Source organism: Spermophilus citellus, assembly GCF_964194105.1.
Source record: "Spermophilus citellus genome assembly, chromosome: 5".
Classification (NCBI taxonomy): domain Eukaryota; kingdom Metazoa; phylum Chordata; class Mammalia; order Rodentia; family Sciuridae; genus Spermophilus; species Spermophilus citellus.
In genome coordinates, this window is record NC_138186.1 from 13,389,589 (window position 1) to 13,406,820 (window position 17,232).

A 17,232-nucleotide genomic window follows, 5' to 3' on the forward strand; every position below is an offset into this window, starting at 1 on the left:
GTTCTCTACCCACTGCATTCCCAGGGCCAGGCACTTGTTCAGCTCCCGGCATGTGCAAAACCACCCAGCTGAGTGCTGGTGGCTGGGCAGCCAGAACAGACTCTGCAGCCTAAAAACCGTTCTTGATGCTTTTGTTCCCAGTTCTGTGCTTGGAGGGACACTAAAGTAATGGTAACGGATCCAGAGATTGGAGGGATGGAGCCCTGGGCCAGCAGGGTGGGCCCCGCTGCTGAGAAGCTGGATGATTTGGTCCCTGCTATTGATGAGAAGTACTAAATCAGCACTTGGTACATCCTGTTCCATTTTTGCTAGAATAAATCAAATCAGCTTATTTGAGGTCATTTTATGCTGGTCCATTGGGGAAAATTTCCCCACCTCTGTCCATTCTCTGGTTAGGGGACCTGCGACTCTTTTTTGCCTGCCATCTCCACCCTTTCACATCATGCAGGGGCCCCTGGGCCCTCATGGCCACAGACAACCATCAGCAAGTCCCCCACACCGTGGATACCCATGGAGATGCTGCTGGGCGGTGGCAACGGGCCAGCTGTCAGGTATGCCGATTTGGGTGGTCAAATGGGGAAATGGCAGAGCAGGAATGAGGTAAAAACATGGGCTGTGGGCACAGGGAGCGTGAGAAACAACCATGAGTCAGAGAAAAACTGCAGTAACTCTGAGCTGGAGAAGCATTTCGCTGCTAAAACCATGTTACAATGACCTAAAAATAGCCCCGGAGACCATGGGGACTGCCATCCAGATACTGCTTGCTTTTTGTTATTTTTCAGATTGCAAAATCGGAGGGCTGGCCCCAAAGTGGGAAAATAAAGCTTTGCAGAGTAGTAATGACTGCAAATCTTTCACTTCCTCTGGAAAGCATTAGCCACCTGTGAGGGTGGGAGCTGTTCTCTCCTTCCTGCTCTCTCGCCCCAAAACGCCTCACCTAGCGCCTTGTGAGGCAGTGGTGAGGAGCAGGAAAGACAGAAACATTCCTTCTGCTGGTTTTTATTTCTTCTTTGATTGAACAAATATTTCCTCTAACACAGCACCGGTCCTGCTGGGAAAAGCAGCCACACAAGCCAAGCCTCAGCCTGCGTGGGGTTTTATACTTAATAAGTGGAAATGAGCTGTGCATCCATGTTGTAAGAACATAAGCTTGGAAAGTAATAAAATGTCATTAAAAAATACCAGGAGCCACAGGAACACGGAAGAGGAGGAAGAGGGGACATCTGGCTGAGAACTGTGGGAAGGACTAGCAGGATCCAAGCTACATCAAGTCAGAGAAGGTGAAACCCAGGAGCATAATCCAAGGGCAAGAGGTTGCAGAACACGTGGAAGCAAGGGTCAGTACCTCTCTTCAGCTGGACCTGGGAGTAAATGAGACCAATAGGAAATAGCCCTGGGACTACCCACTCATGGGGGCTTAGGAGTGCAAACCAGAGGAGATACGTGCACACGTTCCTTAACTTGTAATGGGCTTTGGTCCCAACAAACCCTTCGTCAGTTGAAACTTTCCTAAGTGGAAAATTCATTGAGTCCACCTGATCCACTGAACAGCACAGCTCAGCAGCCAGGACTCTGTGGAGGGCTGGTGTTCCCCTGCTGGTCATGTGACCGACTGGGAGCTGGAGCTCACTGTCACTGCCCAACATCGGAAGGGGACTGGACTGTATCTCACTATCCTGGGGAAAGATCCTAATTCAGAATTCCAAGCACCGTTTCTACTCAGTGCCTATCATGTTCCCGAAGTCAAAAGATGGCTAAGTTGAGCTGGGTGCACTGGTGCATGCCTGCAAACCCAACCACTGGGAAGGCTCAGGGAGGAGGATCGAAAGTTCAAGGCCTGCCTCAGCACTGTGGTGAGGCCTTCAGCAGCTTAGCAAGACCTGTCTCTAGATAAAAAAAATAAAAAGGGGTGGGGATGTGGCTCAGTTGTTAAGTGCCCCTGGGTTCCATCCCAGTATCAAAAAAATAAAATAAAATAAAATAAAATAAATGAAACCATGTATATAGACAGAGTTGGAGAGTTTATTGTTGCTGTTGTTTGTTTCTGTGGGTTGGGGACAAGAGTGAGAAGTATTAATGACTTGGACAGAGCATTTTGCCTTAAAAAGTCTTGACAGTTGTGCTGAAAGTGGATTGGACTGACGAGATGGGAGCAACGTGAAGTAAAGTCATACTGTGCAAGTGAACCTCAGCCAAGGTGTTATCTAGCTTAGTCCCAATGTCTTATTCTCCACCCAAGGTTATTTCCACTTCAGTGTGTCCCACTTCTGAGAGTTTGGAGCACCCTTCAGCCTAGCTGAGTGTAGTCCGATCCTTTAAGCACTCTATCCCTGAAGAGTTCCAGTAATCTGCTGAGGACCACTACATGTCCACATTGTACTCCATACTGAAGATTGCAGGCTCCTAGAAATGGCAGAGCGTGATTCCCAACCCCTGAGCCCAACTTGTCCACCTGGCACCGCATTAAGATTTGGCACGCCACTTCCTCAGGCCAAGGCTGCTAATGCTGCCATTACTCACTTGCCCCTCTGCTGGTAGAAGTAGAGCAATGCCACTGGCCACCACAATAGCCCTAGCTGGCCTGCGGGACACCATCCTCTGCTCTTGAAAGACCAGGAACCCGCTGATGTGTGTGTCTGCTAGTGTGTAAGGCGTTACATACCCAGCACAAGTGTCCCTCGGATATGCAGCTGAAACTCAGCCCTGGGGAGACTTCCCAAAAGCAACTTCCCTGAGGCAGAAGATTCTTGTCTTCTATGCTCACTCGGGTGAGGTCTCCCTGCAAAGCTTCCTGCACCTACGAGTGCAGCAATCCTTTTAATTTATGCCCCATTTACACATGCACACTTACACCTCCAAGAATACATTAACAATCACCAAAAGCTGGCCTAAGGGAGTTCTAGACCAGCCTCTTGCCATACCCAGCATCGGCAGTCCCCGCTTCTCCTATAAATATGTTATGGTAAACTTCCTTCCAGAGCCGCTGTTATCTTTCCTGAAATATGACCTTCATCAAGGTCACCATAGTTTATAACTTCCAATCTCAGTGGGAATTGGGATCCCAGTCTCTTTCCAAAGAAGGACTCCTCAGCTGTCGTATAAATGAATATATAGAAATAAATACCAGCATCCTTATAACCAACATCTGGGGTCCAGCCAAGCTGGGATGCAAATTCAAAGAGGGCCAGTGGTGGAGGTCCAGGAGGGGGAAATGTTACCTAGACTTCCCATCCTACAGTCCAGACCTCAGAAATTAGAAACAAGAACAGCCTCAAGAGGGTAAGAGCTGTACAGTCAGAATAAGAGACATACCTGAGTCACATAGTTGAGGGAACGGTGTGGGTTTATGGACTAACTGACACACAGTGAGCAAATGTAAAGGGAAAATTAGGATAATTGTAAGAATTTTCAGTGAATGAACTGGAAAGACAGTATTTCCATGACTAGATGAAGATGAGTTGGGAAAGAATTAGTTTTAGGTGTAAGTAAAGAAGTAAGTTTGAAATTACATACCTAGGTCCTATCCCCAAAAATTACCCATTCAATTGGTTCAGGATATGTCCTGGGCATTGGAATTTTTAAAACTCCCAAGGCAATTATAACATTCAGGTGGGACTCCCTGCCTGCAGGAGCTCCAATCTGGAAATTCACAGTGGCAGACTTAAGAGAGATGGAGTTTGGGAGATTCAGGGAGTTGAACGCTCATGGTCAGATGAGATGACTGGGGAGACAAGGGAACAGGAGAGAAGCTATAAGCCCATCTGGGAGGTGCCCTCCTGTAAGGGACAGGAGGGACCAGTGGCCAGCCAAGGTAGCAAAGGATGATCAGATCATCAGGTGGTAGAAAACAAAGACTGGACAAGAAATCTATGGTCCCTAAGTAGAGAAGAAAGTTCTCAATGGAAGAGGTATGTCAGGGAGGGTTTAGGCAAGTGTTTTCAATCTCCATTCAGAGGTCGCTATTCCAATAGCTCTTCTCATTCTTGATATTGTCAAAATCCAGGCAAATTATTTGTTTAACATTCTTGCTTTGAAGTTTCTATTCTGTATTAGTCAGCTTTTCATTACTATAATAAAATACCAGATGCAGACTATTCTATGAAGAAAAGAGTTTTATTTAATTTAGAGTTTTGGAAGCTGAAATCTAAACAGCATGCCCAGGTTTGGTCAAGGGCCCCCTTTGGCTGTATCACTTCGTGGCAGAAACAAATATATATTTCTGTGTCTTTGTGTTCTCTTCCTCACCTTATTAAGCCACCACAATTCAATCCTGGGGGCTCTACCATAATGACCTAACCTAATCTAACCACTTCCCAAAAGTCCTGTCTCTAAACACCACAGTCAGATTAAATTTCCATTCCAAAGGGTGAAAACTTAATACCAGAAGACTTTGGAGATTAAACTCTTGCGTGAATTTGGGGGGACAAATTATAGCTTCTTTACTCTTTTATTGTGCTTATTCTGCTGAGTGGGAAAGACATGACACGAAGGTTAAAACTTCAAAAATGATATGCCAAAAGCCCACAGAATTTCCTTATCTCCTTATCTCTAACCACAGACTGCCACTACTTCCTTACTGATAAGAGAGGAGATCTGAATTCCATGGTCACCAAGTTGATGCTGTGAGATTCAGAATGAAGAAACTCTAATTACTATATATATGTATATATTTTGTGGCCTTCCGGCCTGGCACCCAAAGATTCCTATGGCAGACAGTTCTAGAAGGACATAAAACATTGTTCCATGACAATTGAGGGGCAGCACATTGGCCTCTTCAAAGTATTAATTCAGTGAAATCCAAACTTGGAAGGCTGGGGGGTTCAGTTCTCAAATTCCAGAGGCGACAGTGATGTGGTGGTTCAGGAAGTGGAGAGCTGACTACTGTAACTGAGCCCCAACAGAACCACCCTGACAGTCACCACTTGCAGCAGGAAGAACTGGCTGGTCCTGGGTCCTTGGGAAACTGATGTGCGTGGTGGAAACACCATCCCTGTCCAATGCAGAGCTTACCCTGCAACAAGGGTAAGCTCCATGGTGGGGAGCTGGTGCCGTAAGCCCCCACCTGAATGGAGATTGGAGTAAGGCTCTTCAGGAGATCTTTCTAGAGAAGTGGATTTTCAAGATGAGATTTGAAGTGCAAGGCTGAGCCTGGCAAAGAGCAAGGAGACGTGTGTCCAGGAGATAAACTCTTCGGAGACGTTTCAGGTGGAGATAATTACAGGGGTAAAAACCCAGGATCTGCTTCATTCAAAACCCAGAAGGGGTCCAATAGGGGTGAACTGTAGGTTTGGGCAGGAGGGTCGCAGGCAAGTCCAGGTAGGCCAGGTGAAGGAGTCTTGGAATTTTCTGGATGCAGAGCTACTGAAAGCAGCAGGTGTCATGAACAGGGACACCTTGAACAAGGATAGCTTTAGACAGATGCCTGGTTCCTGGTGGCTTGCAGGGTGGAAAGTGAAGGGAGGGCAGCAAGAAGACCAGATGGGAGAAAAGGACAGAATCACAGGTGGCATGAAGGGGCCTGGACCAAGGTCCTGAAAGCACGTGCTGGAGGGACCTTCAGGTAGAATTTCACGGGATTGGCTGTGGGGGCAAGAGTGAGCCAAGAGCTGGCGTGGGCTGAGAGGCGGGACCCGTGAGGGCCAAGTTCCCTTCTCTCTTCATCTCTGTTTTTGCCTGCTTGCTCCTCCCTGCCCCCTCCCTCCTTCCTTCATTTACCCAGAGAAACCACAAAGAGGTGGTGCCCTTGGACAGCATGGCTCCCCCACTCCTGCCCCCTGCTGAGGGCCCTTCCTCAAGTTCCTCTCCCTCCTCCCCAGTTCTATTTCCATGACCTTCCCCGACTTCAGCCAACCCATCTATAACTTCCTCAGCTCTGTCTCTGTGAGAACTCACAATTCACTCTGTCACCTTTGGAACTTTCCTTTACGAGTCTTATGCTGAAGGAAACAGAAATTGAGGTGCACAGAAGCTTCCCAGGCCTCTGGGGGGATGTCTTTGTTTGTAGACTCTCTTATATAAATGTGCCTGGGAATCCGGAAGCCCTGATCTCAGGTATATAAAATAAACCACTGAACAAATGAATACGATGTGTTTGGAGTGTTTTCACTTCTCCTTGCTGAAGCCCTCTTGACTTGGGGATATTTCTTTTCTGCCTCTGGTGTGTTCTCCGCCCTGCTGTGGGAAGCAGCCATGCAGGCAGGAAGCCCTGTGGCTAGCCTTCCACAACGCCTCCCTCAGTCATCCAGCTTCAAGGCTTCCAATAATAGTAACAATGGCAAGAATTATTCATGTTGTAGTCATCTCATTATCTATCATTCTGGGAGGAGCATCAAAATAGGATTGGGAAAACAAAGTGATATAAACAGGACCAGGTCCAGGGACCATGTATCAAACCTACACTTGTACAGCCCAAAGACCGACATCTCCTTCAAGTTGTAAAATTGTGATAAAATACACATAGCATAATATTCACCACTTTAACCACTTTGAAGTAAAGGGTCAGTGGCTTTCCATCACCACCATCCATCTAGGACTCTTTTTCTTCCCAAGCTGAAACTCTGAACCGTTTTTACAACAGTCCCAATGCCTCATGATCACCATCCCACCCTCTGTCTCGATGAACTTGACACTGTTGCTTCTTCATCTAACTGGAATTATACAGCAGGTGCCCTTTGTGATTGGCTTATTTCACTTAGCATAATGTCCTCAAGGTTCACCCATGTTGTAGCATAAGTTTGAGTTCTTTCTGTTTTAATGGGTGCATGGATGCCACATTTTAATTATCCATCCATCCACCAATGGATGCATGAGATGGTTCCACCTTTTGGCTACCGTGAATAATGCTGCTAATGAATGCACACGTATTTCTTTGAATCCCTCCCTTGGGTATATACCCAGAGGTGAAATTACAAGATCATATGATTATTCTAGTTTAATTTTTTGAGGAATGGACATATAGTATTCCATAGCAGGTGCGCCATTTTACATTCTTGCCAACAATGCAAGGAGGATTCAATTTCTCCCCATCCTCACTACTTATTGGTTTTTCTTTATACTGACTATCCTAATGCAGGTAAGTGAGGTAGCATCTTGTTGTGGTTTTGATTTAGTGATCAAAATTTATTAGTGATGTTGGCCATCACTCCATGGGTTTGCTAGCCATTTGTATGTCTCCTCTGCAGAATTCTATCAAGTCCTTCATCTGTTTTCAATTGGGCTGTTTAAGTTTTTTTGTTGAGTTATATGACTTATTTATATATTCTGAATATTAGTCCCTTATTAGATATATGATTTGCAAACATTATTTGCCTTCCCATGGGTACCCTTTATATGCTGTTGATTGTATCTTTTGATGCACAAAGATGAGTCCTGAGTTTTACACCCCAACTGCCTCCTTGGCTTCACTCTACTCCTGGACCTGAATGTTAGCCCTTGTCTCTTTCCTGAGACATTTAATGAAGAATTTGAAATGACAGAGATCACACTTGAGCTTCTGCAAGTTTAATTAACCTCAAAACTTCATTTTCCTCTCTTAACTCTTTTGACAACCCAGCATAGTCACAATTGAGTGCTGATTCTGAAGCAGAACCTAGCTTATCTCAATGGCTATAAGAGATCAGCAGACTCAAAGAAAAGTTGCTGAGAAGATTCTCATGGTGCCACCCCTCTGTGGAGACAGAAGCTGGGAACTCTTGTCCATGATTACAGTGGGTCAGGCACTGTTCTAGGTAGCTTCCTTAGAACACACGCATGCAGTTAACATGTGTTACCTTCCTTCTTCTTAAGGTGTGTGCTGCTCCAGTCCCCACTGTACACCACAAAGGTTGAATAAACTACTGCAGGTAACATAGCTAATAGACGGCAGAGTTGGGATTTGAATCCCAGGAACCTGGTTCCAGATTCTGTACTCTTAACCAATTACAAACTGTGGCTGATGCGACGTCTTCCTCATATTTAATTTTTAAAGTTATTTCAGACTTTGGCATCTTCCAGTGAAGCATCTTGGTTTCCAGCAAACCACATTTTTAGGCTTTGCTTAGATATCACGGCTTCTCTCCTAGCATTTCTTTTCCTTCTCTTGGCTTTCGGAAATGACTTACAGTCAATCTCTCAGGAGCAAGATCTGGGCCTTCCTGTGAATCCATCCATTCCTACTTAGCACTCTATCCATAATTATATCTTGAGCTAAAATCGGAGCCAACAATTAAACCCAGGCCTACTGTATCAGGGCAATAAAGCTCCATCTCTCCATCTCTGTTCCTCCTAGTCCTAAAGGACTTGGAGAGCTCCTGGGAAGCTCTTTCTTACTCTTAGGTACTAAAACAAAAACAAAAAATCCTTCACTTCTTTGGCGAGAGCCAGCAAATGACGCCATCTTAGCAAGTCCCTGGTCTCAGCAAACCGTCAGTCTCAGGGGAGGAATAATTTATTCACAGATTCACAAACTCTCCTTCACTAACGATTTGTTTCCCTTATTCTTTCACCAAGATTTGATTTTAATGGATTAGGAAGGAAAGGCCCCACTCACCCCATGAAATAAGATGTCTTGTTAAATCAAGTTAATTTACCAAGAGAAGACTCACTTCTAGAGAGCTGTGGGAATCTGTGGACAGACTCTCCTCGTGCTTGCTTTTGTCCAGTTCTCCACTGACGGTGGGGAGAAAGTGGCTAGTCTGTCTGTCTTTTCCTAATGGTTGTCACTTGCTGCTTTCTACAGGGTCCTGTGGATCTACTCCGAGACTGGCCGGTGGGTGTACCCTGTGCTTGGAAAACTCAGCCCGCTGGGCCTCACGGTCTTCTTCTCCTCCAGCTACTTCCTGAGTGTCAGCATCTACCTGTTTGGAGAAAAGATCAACCGCTGGAAATGGGGTCAGTGTATTTCTCTCTTGTGTACAAAGATATTTCTTTCTTACCCTTTCCTCCACTCTTTCTGGAAATGGAACGAAAAACTACTCCAACCCAGAAGGCAGTGGTGTTTGAGGATGTTTAGCCAAAGGACTGGGAGAGGTCCTACCAAAGTAGGCCAAGGCATGGCCTGGGACGAGCTGGCATTCCCAAGGACTCCATCAAATCATCTCCCCTCCTCCCCAGACAGCATCTTATTTAACTTGAAAGGTACATCTTATTTAGAAAGCTCAGGCCTCAGAGAACAAGATATTATTGTTCTAGAAATGACAAAAAAAAATGGTAGCAGAATCTCCTACTACCTAAGTGAGGAGGACAAAAGCTGTTACAAGGACAAGATTTCCTTTTTGAAGGAAATGAGCTCAGGTGACCCTCTTAGCTAGTCCAATCTCAGCAGTGCATTTCCAGGTGAGTTTTTATCCCTCTTTTATTAGGTTGCTTCTCAAGCTTAAAAAAGCATTTACTAAATAGAATCACAGGCTCTTCTTGACACTGGAATTCTCATTTAGACAGGGTCCTGGGCAGTGGGAATATGTGAGCAAACCAAGCTTTCTAATCCCAGGCAGGTAGAACCAGATAGGTTCTTCATAGAATAATCCTCAGTTAATTTTGGAAGGGAAGATTTTATTCTCCTCTTTGTTTCCCCCTCTGCACCTCACCTCTAGAACATGCTTTTGCTGGAAAAGTAATCACAGGTACTAGAAAGTCAGGTTGCAAAATGTGACTTTTGTCTCCTACTCAAGGACATGTCCAGGAACTCTGCCCTCGTTGTGTATTTGAAAGAAGGCAAAGAATTAGCTGTAGTCCCCCATACCACTAGCTCACTTCCACCCAAATAGAGATGGCATCTTCTGCCTTTGCCTGAATAGGTGTGACCCCTAAGCTGCTGTGTGCAAAATGTCCCCAGTTTAGAAGGCTTGGCACCATAGTGTGTATTTCTGAGGACAGGCTGAGACCCTGGAGAAATAAGCAAGCAACTTGGACTTATGATGTGTTTTCTACTCTTGGAGTATTTGGTTGGGAAGATCTAAGGCAATGTCCTATATGAAAGCAAACACTTAAAAATAAAATACTAAAAATTATAGTTCCCGAAGCAAGATTCCATATTGTAGAAAATTATCCAGAAAAAAAAGATATCTTGACATTTCAAATGCATTGACAGCTAATTCTGACTATTTGTGGCTCTTTGGAGTTCTGAGTAAAGATTTTCTGATGCCCTCCACAAATCTATACTTAAAAAAGAAAGAAAGAAAAATTCCATTTGAAATTTGGCAGATGTAAGAAGTACAGGAAAAAAAATGGGAATACTTAGAGAACAACAACTTTTTCAATCAATTGTATGGAGTTCAATAATGATTGATTTTTAAATTGTTACCCCACAATGAATTTTAAACATCCATTGAATTAAAAATAAAATTTCACTATTATTTATTTCTTGAAATCACTACTTTCAACACAAAGCTCTTCTTTTTTTTCTTAATTTTTTTTTTTTAGTTGTAGATGGACACAGTATCTTTAATTATTTATTTTTATGTGGTGCTGAGGATTGAACCCAGAGCCTCACACATTCGAGGCAGGCACTCTACCACCAAGCTACGGCCCCGGCCCCACAAAGCTCTTCCTAACATGCCCTATTGTTCAGGGGCTATATTCCAATTTTCCACTACAACTAAGTCAATATAGGGACCCTCACATGCTTGTGTAAATGCAGATGGTCACATGAGTGACAGGACTGTACGTCTCTTCTCTTTTGATATGTTTATCTCCTTATGAAAATAATGGATGGCCAGGCATGTAATCCCAGTGACTGGAGGCTGGAGCAGGAGGATCACAAGTTCAAGGCCAGCCGTGGCAACTTAGTGAGACCCTGTTTTAAAATAAAAAGGGCTGGGGATGGAACTCAGTGGTAGAGAATCTCTGGGTTCAACCCCCCACCCCCGCCCCGCAATCCTGCAAAAAAAAAAAAAATAAATAAATTTAAAAAGAAGAGGAGAATAAGTGAAATGTGTTAAATACCAAACAGATCTTTATTAATTGCAAGTAATTAAACAAAAATTAAAAGAGAAACCGAACCCCTCAAAATTGCAATGGCAGCGAATGCTTTTAAATTGCTGAAAACCAAGTAGAGTGGTCTGCTGATCCACGTGGACACGGAGATCAATCCCCTGTCCTCCTCTGCCCACCACACTTTAATCTCCCATTTACAGAAGCAAGGCCAGCCCTTAGGACGTGCGACACACCAGGGTCTCCGTGACCCAGTCCCCGTCTCGTGTTCTCTCACCTTCTTCTTAATTTGGGCCCCGGCAGCATCAGTTTACTTATTTTACTTGCCTGTTGGGGCTTCTGCCCTCTGTGGGCTCCTTTCTCATACCCCCAGTCTTTTCCCAGGTCTCACCTCCTCATTCACTTCACCTCACCTCTTCTGGGAAGCCTTCCCTGCTCTGCCCAGGCTGGATCTGACGTCCTTCTCAAATGCTCCATGGCTCCCCTGTACCTCCCAATGCCAGACTTACATGGTACTGCTACTGTTTGGTGTTTTCGTTTGTTTGTTTGCTTGTTTTAACCTCTGCCTTAGGGTTTTGCTTTTACCTGGACCTTGGGTTTCTGAAGGATGAGGAGCATGTGTTGTCCATACCTTCAGCTTTCCCAGTCACCAGTCAGAGCGGTGGTGGGATTTCCAAGGGTCCCCCTCTCCAGGCCTGAAGTGGGGCGTTTTGCAGAGGTGTTCCAGAGACCGCAGACAAGGAGTGACTCCACTAGTTGTAGGTGAGGGCACTGGACCAGGAGGCTCAGGGGTATGGGAGGTGGTGATGGGGGCTTCCGCTTGCAGAGCTGTTGAAGAAGAGATGCAGGTGAGGGCAGGCAACGCAGACCAAGGGAGACCCTGGAAAAGGGGATGGAGACAGCTGGGGTGTGTCCCTCACCTGGCCACAGACCCACAGAGGGAACGCACTTCAACTCTTCCAAGGCAGGCGGACATCTCGGCGGGGGGGCCAAGAGGCCCGTTTGTCTGGGCTGGTCCTAGTACCGCCAGCTGTGCCAGTGTCCTTACTGACGTCTGGATTGTCTTAGGCCCCACGATCCATCATCTGGCTCCCGTGACTGTGAGTCCCTCTCCACATCTCCTGTTCTGGATTCATGACAACATAGAGGTGGTCACCTTGTCTGTCCAAATCCAAACTGAAATTCTCTGCTCTCATCCTTCTGCAGTCGGAGCTCTTTGTGAGAGCAGCAAGTCACAGAAGACCCTCTGTGAGACAGTGGGGGGCAGCGGCTGGGAGATAAGCTCTGGGGTCCGGCTGCCTGGGTTCCATGTCACCAAGACTCTAGGCAAGGCGCTCAAAGTGTCTGGGTGCCAATTTTCTCCTTTCACAGTTGAGATAACACTTACACCCCTCTTCTAAGACCCTGGAGGTCCTAAGATGACTGTCTGAGTATCAAAAGACTCGCCTATGAGCAAGAGTTATCCCCATCACTGTTAGTCTCAGTCTCCCACCAAAATCACCATCTTTCTCCTCTGTGTGGGTATTCCCAGTTTTCCCTTCCACTTTATGCATAAATTACCAGTTTCCCAGCTGAAGGTGATTTTGAGTAACAGTCACTAATTACCTGCAAATGGATAGAGATGGTGCATGGATTCAAGAACTTAGTGTGAAAAGGGGTCATGCCGATTGAAGCTAGAATTCACTGGAATCTCTTTCTCTGAAATTCTGAGTGTGTGACCTGGCTAGGTGCCACCAACCAGCATCAAAAACAAGTGATCAAGGATACCAGGCAAACTATCAGCTGTGACCAGTGCCAGGTATGTGCCAGGTATCTCTGTGACAGTAGTTCTCAACCTTAGCCTCACATCATAGAAACACTAGAGATGTCTTAAAAATATTAAGTCTCAAGCCCACTTCAGACCAATTACGTCCACATCTCTGGAGATTTGGGGATTTAACAGGGGTGTTATTTAAAGCTTCTCAGTTATTTTAATTTGCAGTCAGGGTCAAGAGTCGCTGTTAGGAAGCAGTGTTTCTCAAACCAGTATGTGCCTCTGGATAGTGTTAAAACGAAGATCTTGGAAAATCTGGAGATCTTTACAGAATAGGTTCTCATTCAGTAGACCTTGGATACAGATGGGATTCTTCCCTTTGAAAGCATGTCCCAGAAATACCATTGCTGGTCTGAGGATAAGTCTCTATAAAACTAGGACCCTGGAGGCCTCCCAAGGGAGATAATTATGCCAAGGCCACTGTTGCTAAACATCTGCTCGCCTCCTCCCCACTCGTTTATAATGTCAGTGGGTGAGTGGGAAGAGAGCGAGAAGGACAGTTACAAGAAAATGATACCAAGAATTCAATGGAAACTTGGCAAGCGTAGGAAGTCTTCCCAGGGCCCACAGTAGCAGGGTCTGGCCCTGCGTGCCAGGGATACAAATGCTATTTGCACTGGAGTCATTATTAAGATAACCCACCCACCTAGAAAGATTCCATTTCTACTTTTGGAGCATGGAATTGATTTCAAACAATGATAGAAAACAGTCAGGGGAAGCAGTCTTGGCAGATCACTGTGAGATTGGCCTGTGCTGTCTGACCATCTAGATGGGCCCCAGGCAGATTCTCCTCCTACCTGATCCAGGCAAGGGTCACACCCCCTCTTCCTATATCCTTAGGGCCACTAGGCAGGGATTAAGCTATCTTTTTTCAGGTCCCAAGACCATGGATGCTTTTTCTCCTAAAGAAAATCATAAATTGATACACTGAAAATTACAGTCTAGCCAAGTGACTTCGTGATGGTACTGGAAAAGAATTGTTAAGATTTTCCTAAAACATAATAAAACAACAATAAAATAAAACAACAAAAACTTACCTTCAGAAGCTTTTGTAGTTGTAGATTCATAGCTGTAAATCTTTGAGAACACTGTTTTTATTTATCCTATGTTCTGCCTATTGACTAATACAGTATAATTATATATGATACCTATAGCAATATTGATTAAAACATGGTTTCTTGGACACACCAGAAGGTGAACATTGAATCTTTGGCCTAAAATCTCTCTAGCCCTTGGCACATCTGATGGAGGATAAAGAAAGAACTATAAACTCGGGGATGGATCTAATCCATCGCCTCCAACTAGCAGACTTTGTACTGGGAAAATATTCTCTTCAATCAAGAAATGTTATAACAAATAATATTATTTCCCAGAGATGGAAATCCATTTTATGAACTCTGTTTTACTTATATACATGACCTATTACTAAGTAAACAGTTCCCATGTATCATAGAAACAGAGAGATAAAGTCAGATGACTTAAGAAACTTAGAAACTGTTCAGCTCTGTGAGAATTCAAAACTAAGGACTCACTCCATACCACCCCTGTTTGAAGCAAAAAGAAAAACAAGTTTCTGAGCTATTCATACATGTTAAATCTCTACAGAATGAAATTATTGTTGAAGCTCAACACAAAAGACTGGGGATGGTGCCTTTCTAGCGTATTAGTGATATTAGTCAGCTTTTCATTTCTGTAATGAAGTACCTGAAGCAGCTAACTTTACAGAGAGAAAAGGTTTATTTATAATATAGCTGTGGAGGCTCCAGGTCCAAGCTGGGTGGCCCCATTGGTTTGGCCTCTGATGGGGGAAGCAAGTGGCAGTGCATCATGACGGGTGTACGTAGAGGAGCATTCATGAGGTTATAGCTCGAACCAGGAAAGGAGAGAAGGCCAAGAGGGGCCAAGCTAAGGCTCTTAGAGCTACTATCTGAGTCCCATGAGCACTGCTTCCTGAGGGCAGGACCTCAATGAACTCAGTTCTCCCACTAGACCCCATCTCCAGAAGATACCGCCACCTCCCAACATCACCACAGTGGGACGAAGGCTTTAATCACAGTAGGCCCTTGGGGTGCACTCAGACCACACCCATCCACAGCAGTGGGAGGTGGGAATCTCCTGGTGTCCCACCAACGGCTTGATTTTGGTTAGAGGAGACTCTGATCTACCAGGAGGAGTGTCCTTCTCTCCTCTTCCGTCAGAACTTCACACCCTCACTTCTCCTTCTCTCTAAGCCTTCACGTTCTGCTGTGTTTCCTAAAAGGAGCAATCTCCAGCCCCTGGCACTTGGACTTTAAGGAGGAAGGTCATGATCCCAGTTAGCCTCAGGGGGCTTGGGTTACTAAACAGCACCATTAAGAAAGTGACTGCTGAGGGAACAGATTTCAGGAGTTCATATTGACCAAGCTCTTGAATGGGAGGGTACAGGGCTGCTACTCAGTTTACAAATGATTCCTTAAAGGCCCAAAGGAGGCACTGCAGAAAAGAGAAGGTGCTATGATTACAGTTAGTATGTGACCTAGGCAGGACCTGATTGGGTGGGAGTTTCACATCAAGATGAAAATAAATGGAAACGTAAATAGGAAGTGTGTTTACCCTGCAAAACTAAATAAATGCCGAGACACTGCCGGGGTGGCTGGATTGGTGAGGAACAGAATAACCAGAGAGAGTTCTGGCCTCAAACCCTTGTTGAGAGGGATGAAAACAAGGGTGGTCCTAAGACTGAGTGACCAGGAGATGGCAGTTCTAGAAAATCAGAATGCCTAAGAGGCCACAGTAGAACTTTATGTCACCAATCACTGAATCCTCTGAGGAAGGGGAGTTCCAGCAAAATAAAATGAACAGAAGATATTTAATGTTTCCTATCAGAGATAAAACTGGTGAAAGTGGAGGGTCTGAATGGTAAACTTGGCCTAGAATCGGGAGCATGAAATTGCTATGGTAAAACCAAACCAAACTACAGAGGATCTAATTTCCAGAATGAAGGATAAGACACCAAGTTGAGAAAAGTTTTCAAAGTAGGATTGAAAGTATTTGGCAAATGGCAGGAAAGATAATGAGCTAATATAATCTTACCAATTTCAAAGCTTATGCAAAGATTCATGACCCATCAATATGGAGGTACTAACTGATTGATTGAATGGATGTCGTTCTAGAAATTGAACGCTATGTTTTCAGTAGAAGAAGTTCCCTATACTGTGCTTACAAAAACAAAAACAACAACAACAAAAAGAAAAGAATCCGTATGTCAGTACTTTTCCACCTGGGTTGATATAATTTGATTTGGTGAGAGGTGGTAGAATTGAGCCCAGTTAGGTGGACGCTCACCCTTCCTCCATCTCCTCTCTAACTGGACGTGGTCCCTTCCTTTCCATCTCTGAGGTCTCAGCGTTTGCCCTTGCACATGTGAACAGCCTACACTCACCAAAAGCAGCAGCGACCACTGCCTCAGACGCAGAGCTACCCACAGCCGTAGCACCGTCAAAGGAGGGGGGCCGTTGGCTTCCTGCCCTGGCAGCTGTGGGCTGTTTTTTCAGAACTCTTCTTGCTGGAGAAACAGTGTCCTTGACTTCCCACTGCTGCCCCCTCAGGCTGGATCTCTACTCACGTGAGAATCCCTCTGAGGGAAACCCCAAAGCCTGAGGTGTGTCTCTCTTCTGTTTGTTCAGGTCACATGATGCAGCCGTGGATGAAGAGGAAGTGACTGCGTGCCAGCTTCCAAGGACCGAGGAGGAAGAAAACATGAGAGATTTTTTTTTTCTCAATATTATTATTTATTATGATTATTTCTGTGGGGAAGGTGATGGAATAACATAGGAAGGTGGAAAGGACAGAGGCTGATGTTCAAATGTAATAAGAAGTTATAAAGATAGCTTAACTGGAGGATTCTTGGTCCTTTGAAAGTTTATACATGCCCCAAACAACTCCTTGCCATCTCAAAATTTGTTACCTGTGTCTGACCTCCACAGAGGATGATGGTTTCTGGGTCAAAATTTGGCCAAAGACCAAAGAATCTCACATACAATTGGTATTAAAGAATACTTAGAGAAAGGGAGAGGAACTTAGGGTCCTCCAAACTCTTCACTTTCCGAAGGAGGACAATGAGGATCCAGAAGAGAAGTTACCTGTGTCAAAGTATCTAAATGAAGATAATGGCTCTGTCTCCCAGATCTCCTAACTTCCCGTTCTGGGCCATTTTCCAATAATCCCTTTTTCTCTAAAAAATAAGTATTTTAGTAAGGTAGTTATGTTCGTGGATTCCCTCTCTCTCTCTCTCTCTCTCTCTCTCTCTCTCTCTCTCTCTCTCTCTCTCTCTCTCTCTTTCTCTTTCTCCTTTTCTTCTTGATTTAGAAATGTAGGGAGGTGGTTGCCCCAAAAGTTCTGTCCACCTGGTATCATAGCAAATTAGTTGGGACAATGAGACAATAAGTTATAAACTATTTGGAAATTGGTCCTTTTTGGAAATCAATGTTTGGGACGGGAATGAATTGTGAACATAATGACATTATCAAAAT

The 17,232-nt window shown here is 44.8% G+C and overlaps 1 protein-coding gene across 2 annotated transcripts in view; it reads left to right on the plus strand.

Moving 5' to 3' along the window:
- ADTRP (androgen dependent TFPI regulating protein) overlaps positions 1 to 16,882 on the plus strand; it is a 60,227-nt gene extending 43,345 nt beyond the window's left edge. For both annotated transcript variants that reach the window (XM_081296403.1, XM_081296404.1), the window contains 2 exons: positions 8,717 to 8,868; positions 16,387 to 16,882. In XM_081296403.1, the coding sequence (XP_081152529.1) occupies positions 8,717 to 8,868; positions 16,387 to 16,421 (187 nt within the window). In that variant the 3' untranslated portion in view covers positions 16,422 to 16,882. The remainder of the gene's footprint in view (positions 1 to 8,716; positions 8,869 to 16,386) is intronic.
- Positions 16,883 to 17,232: the final 350 nt, after the last annotated feature.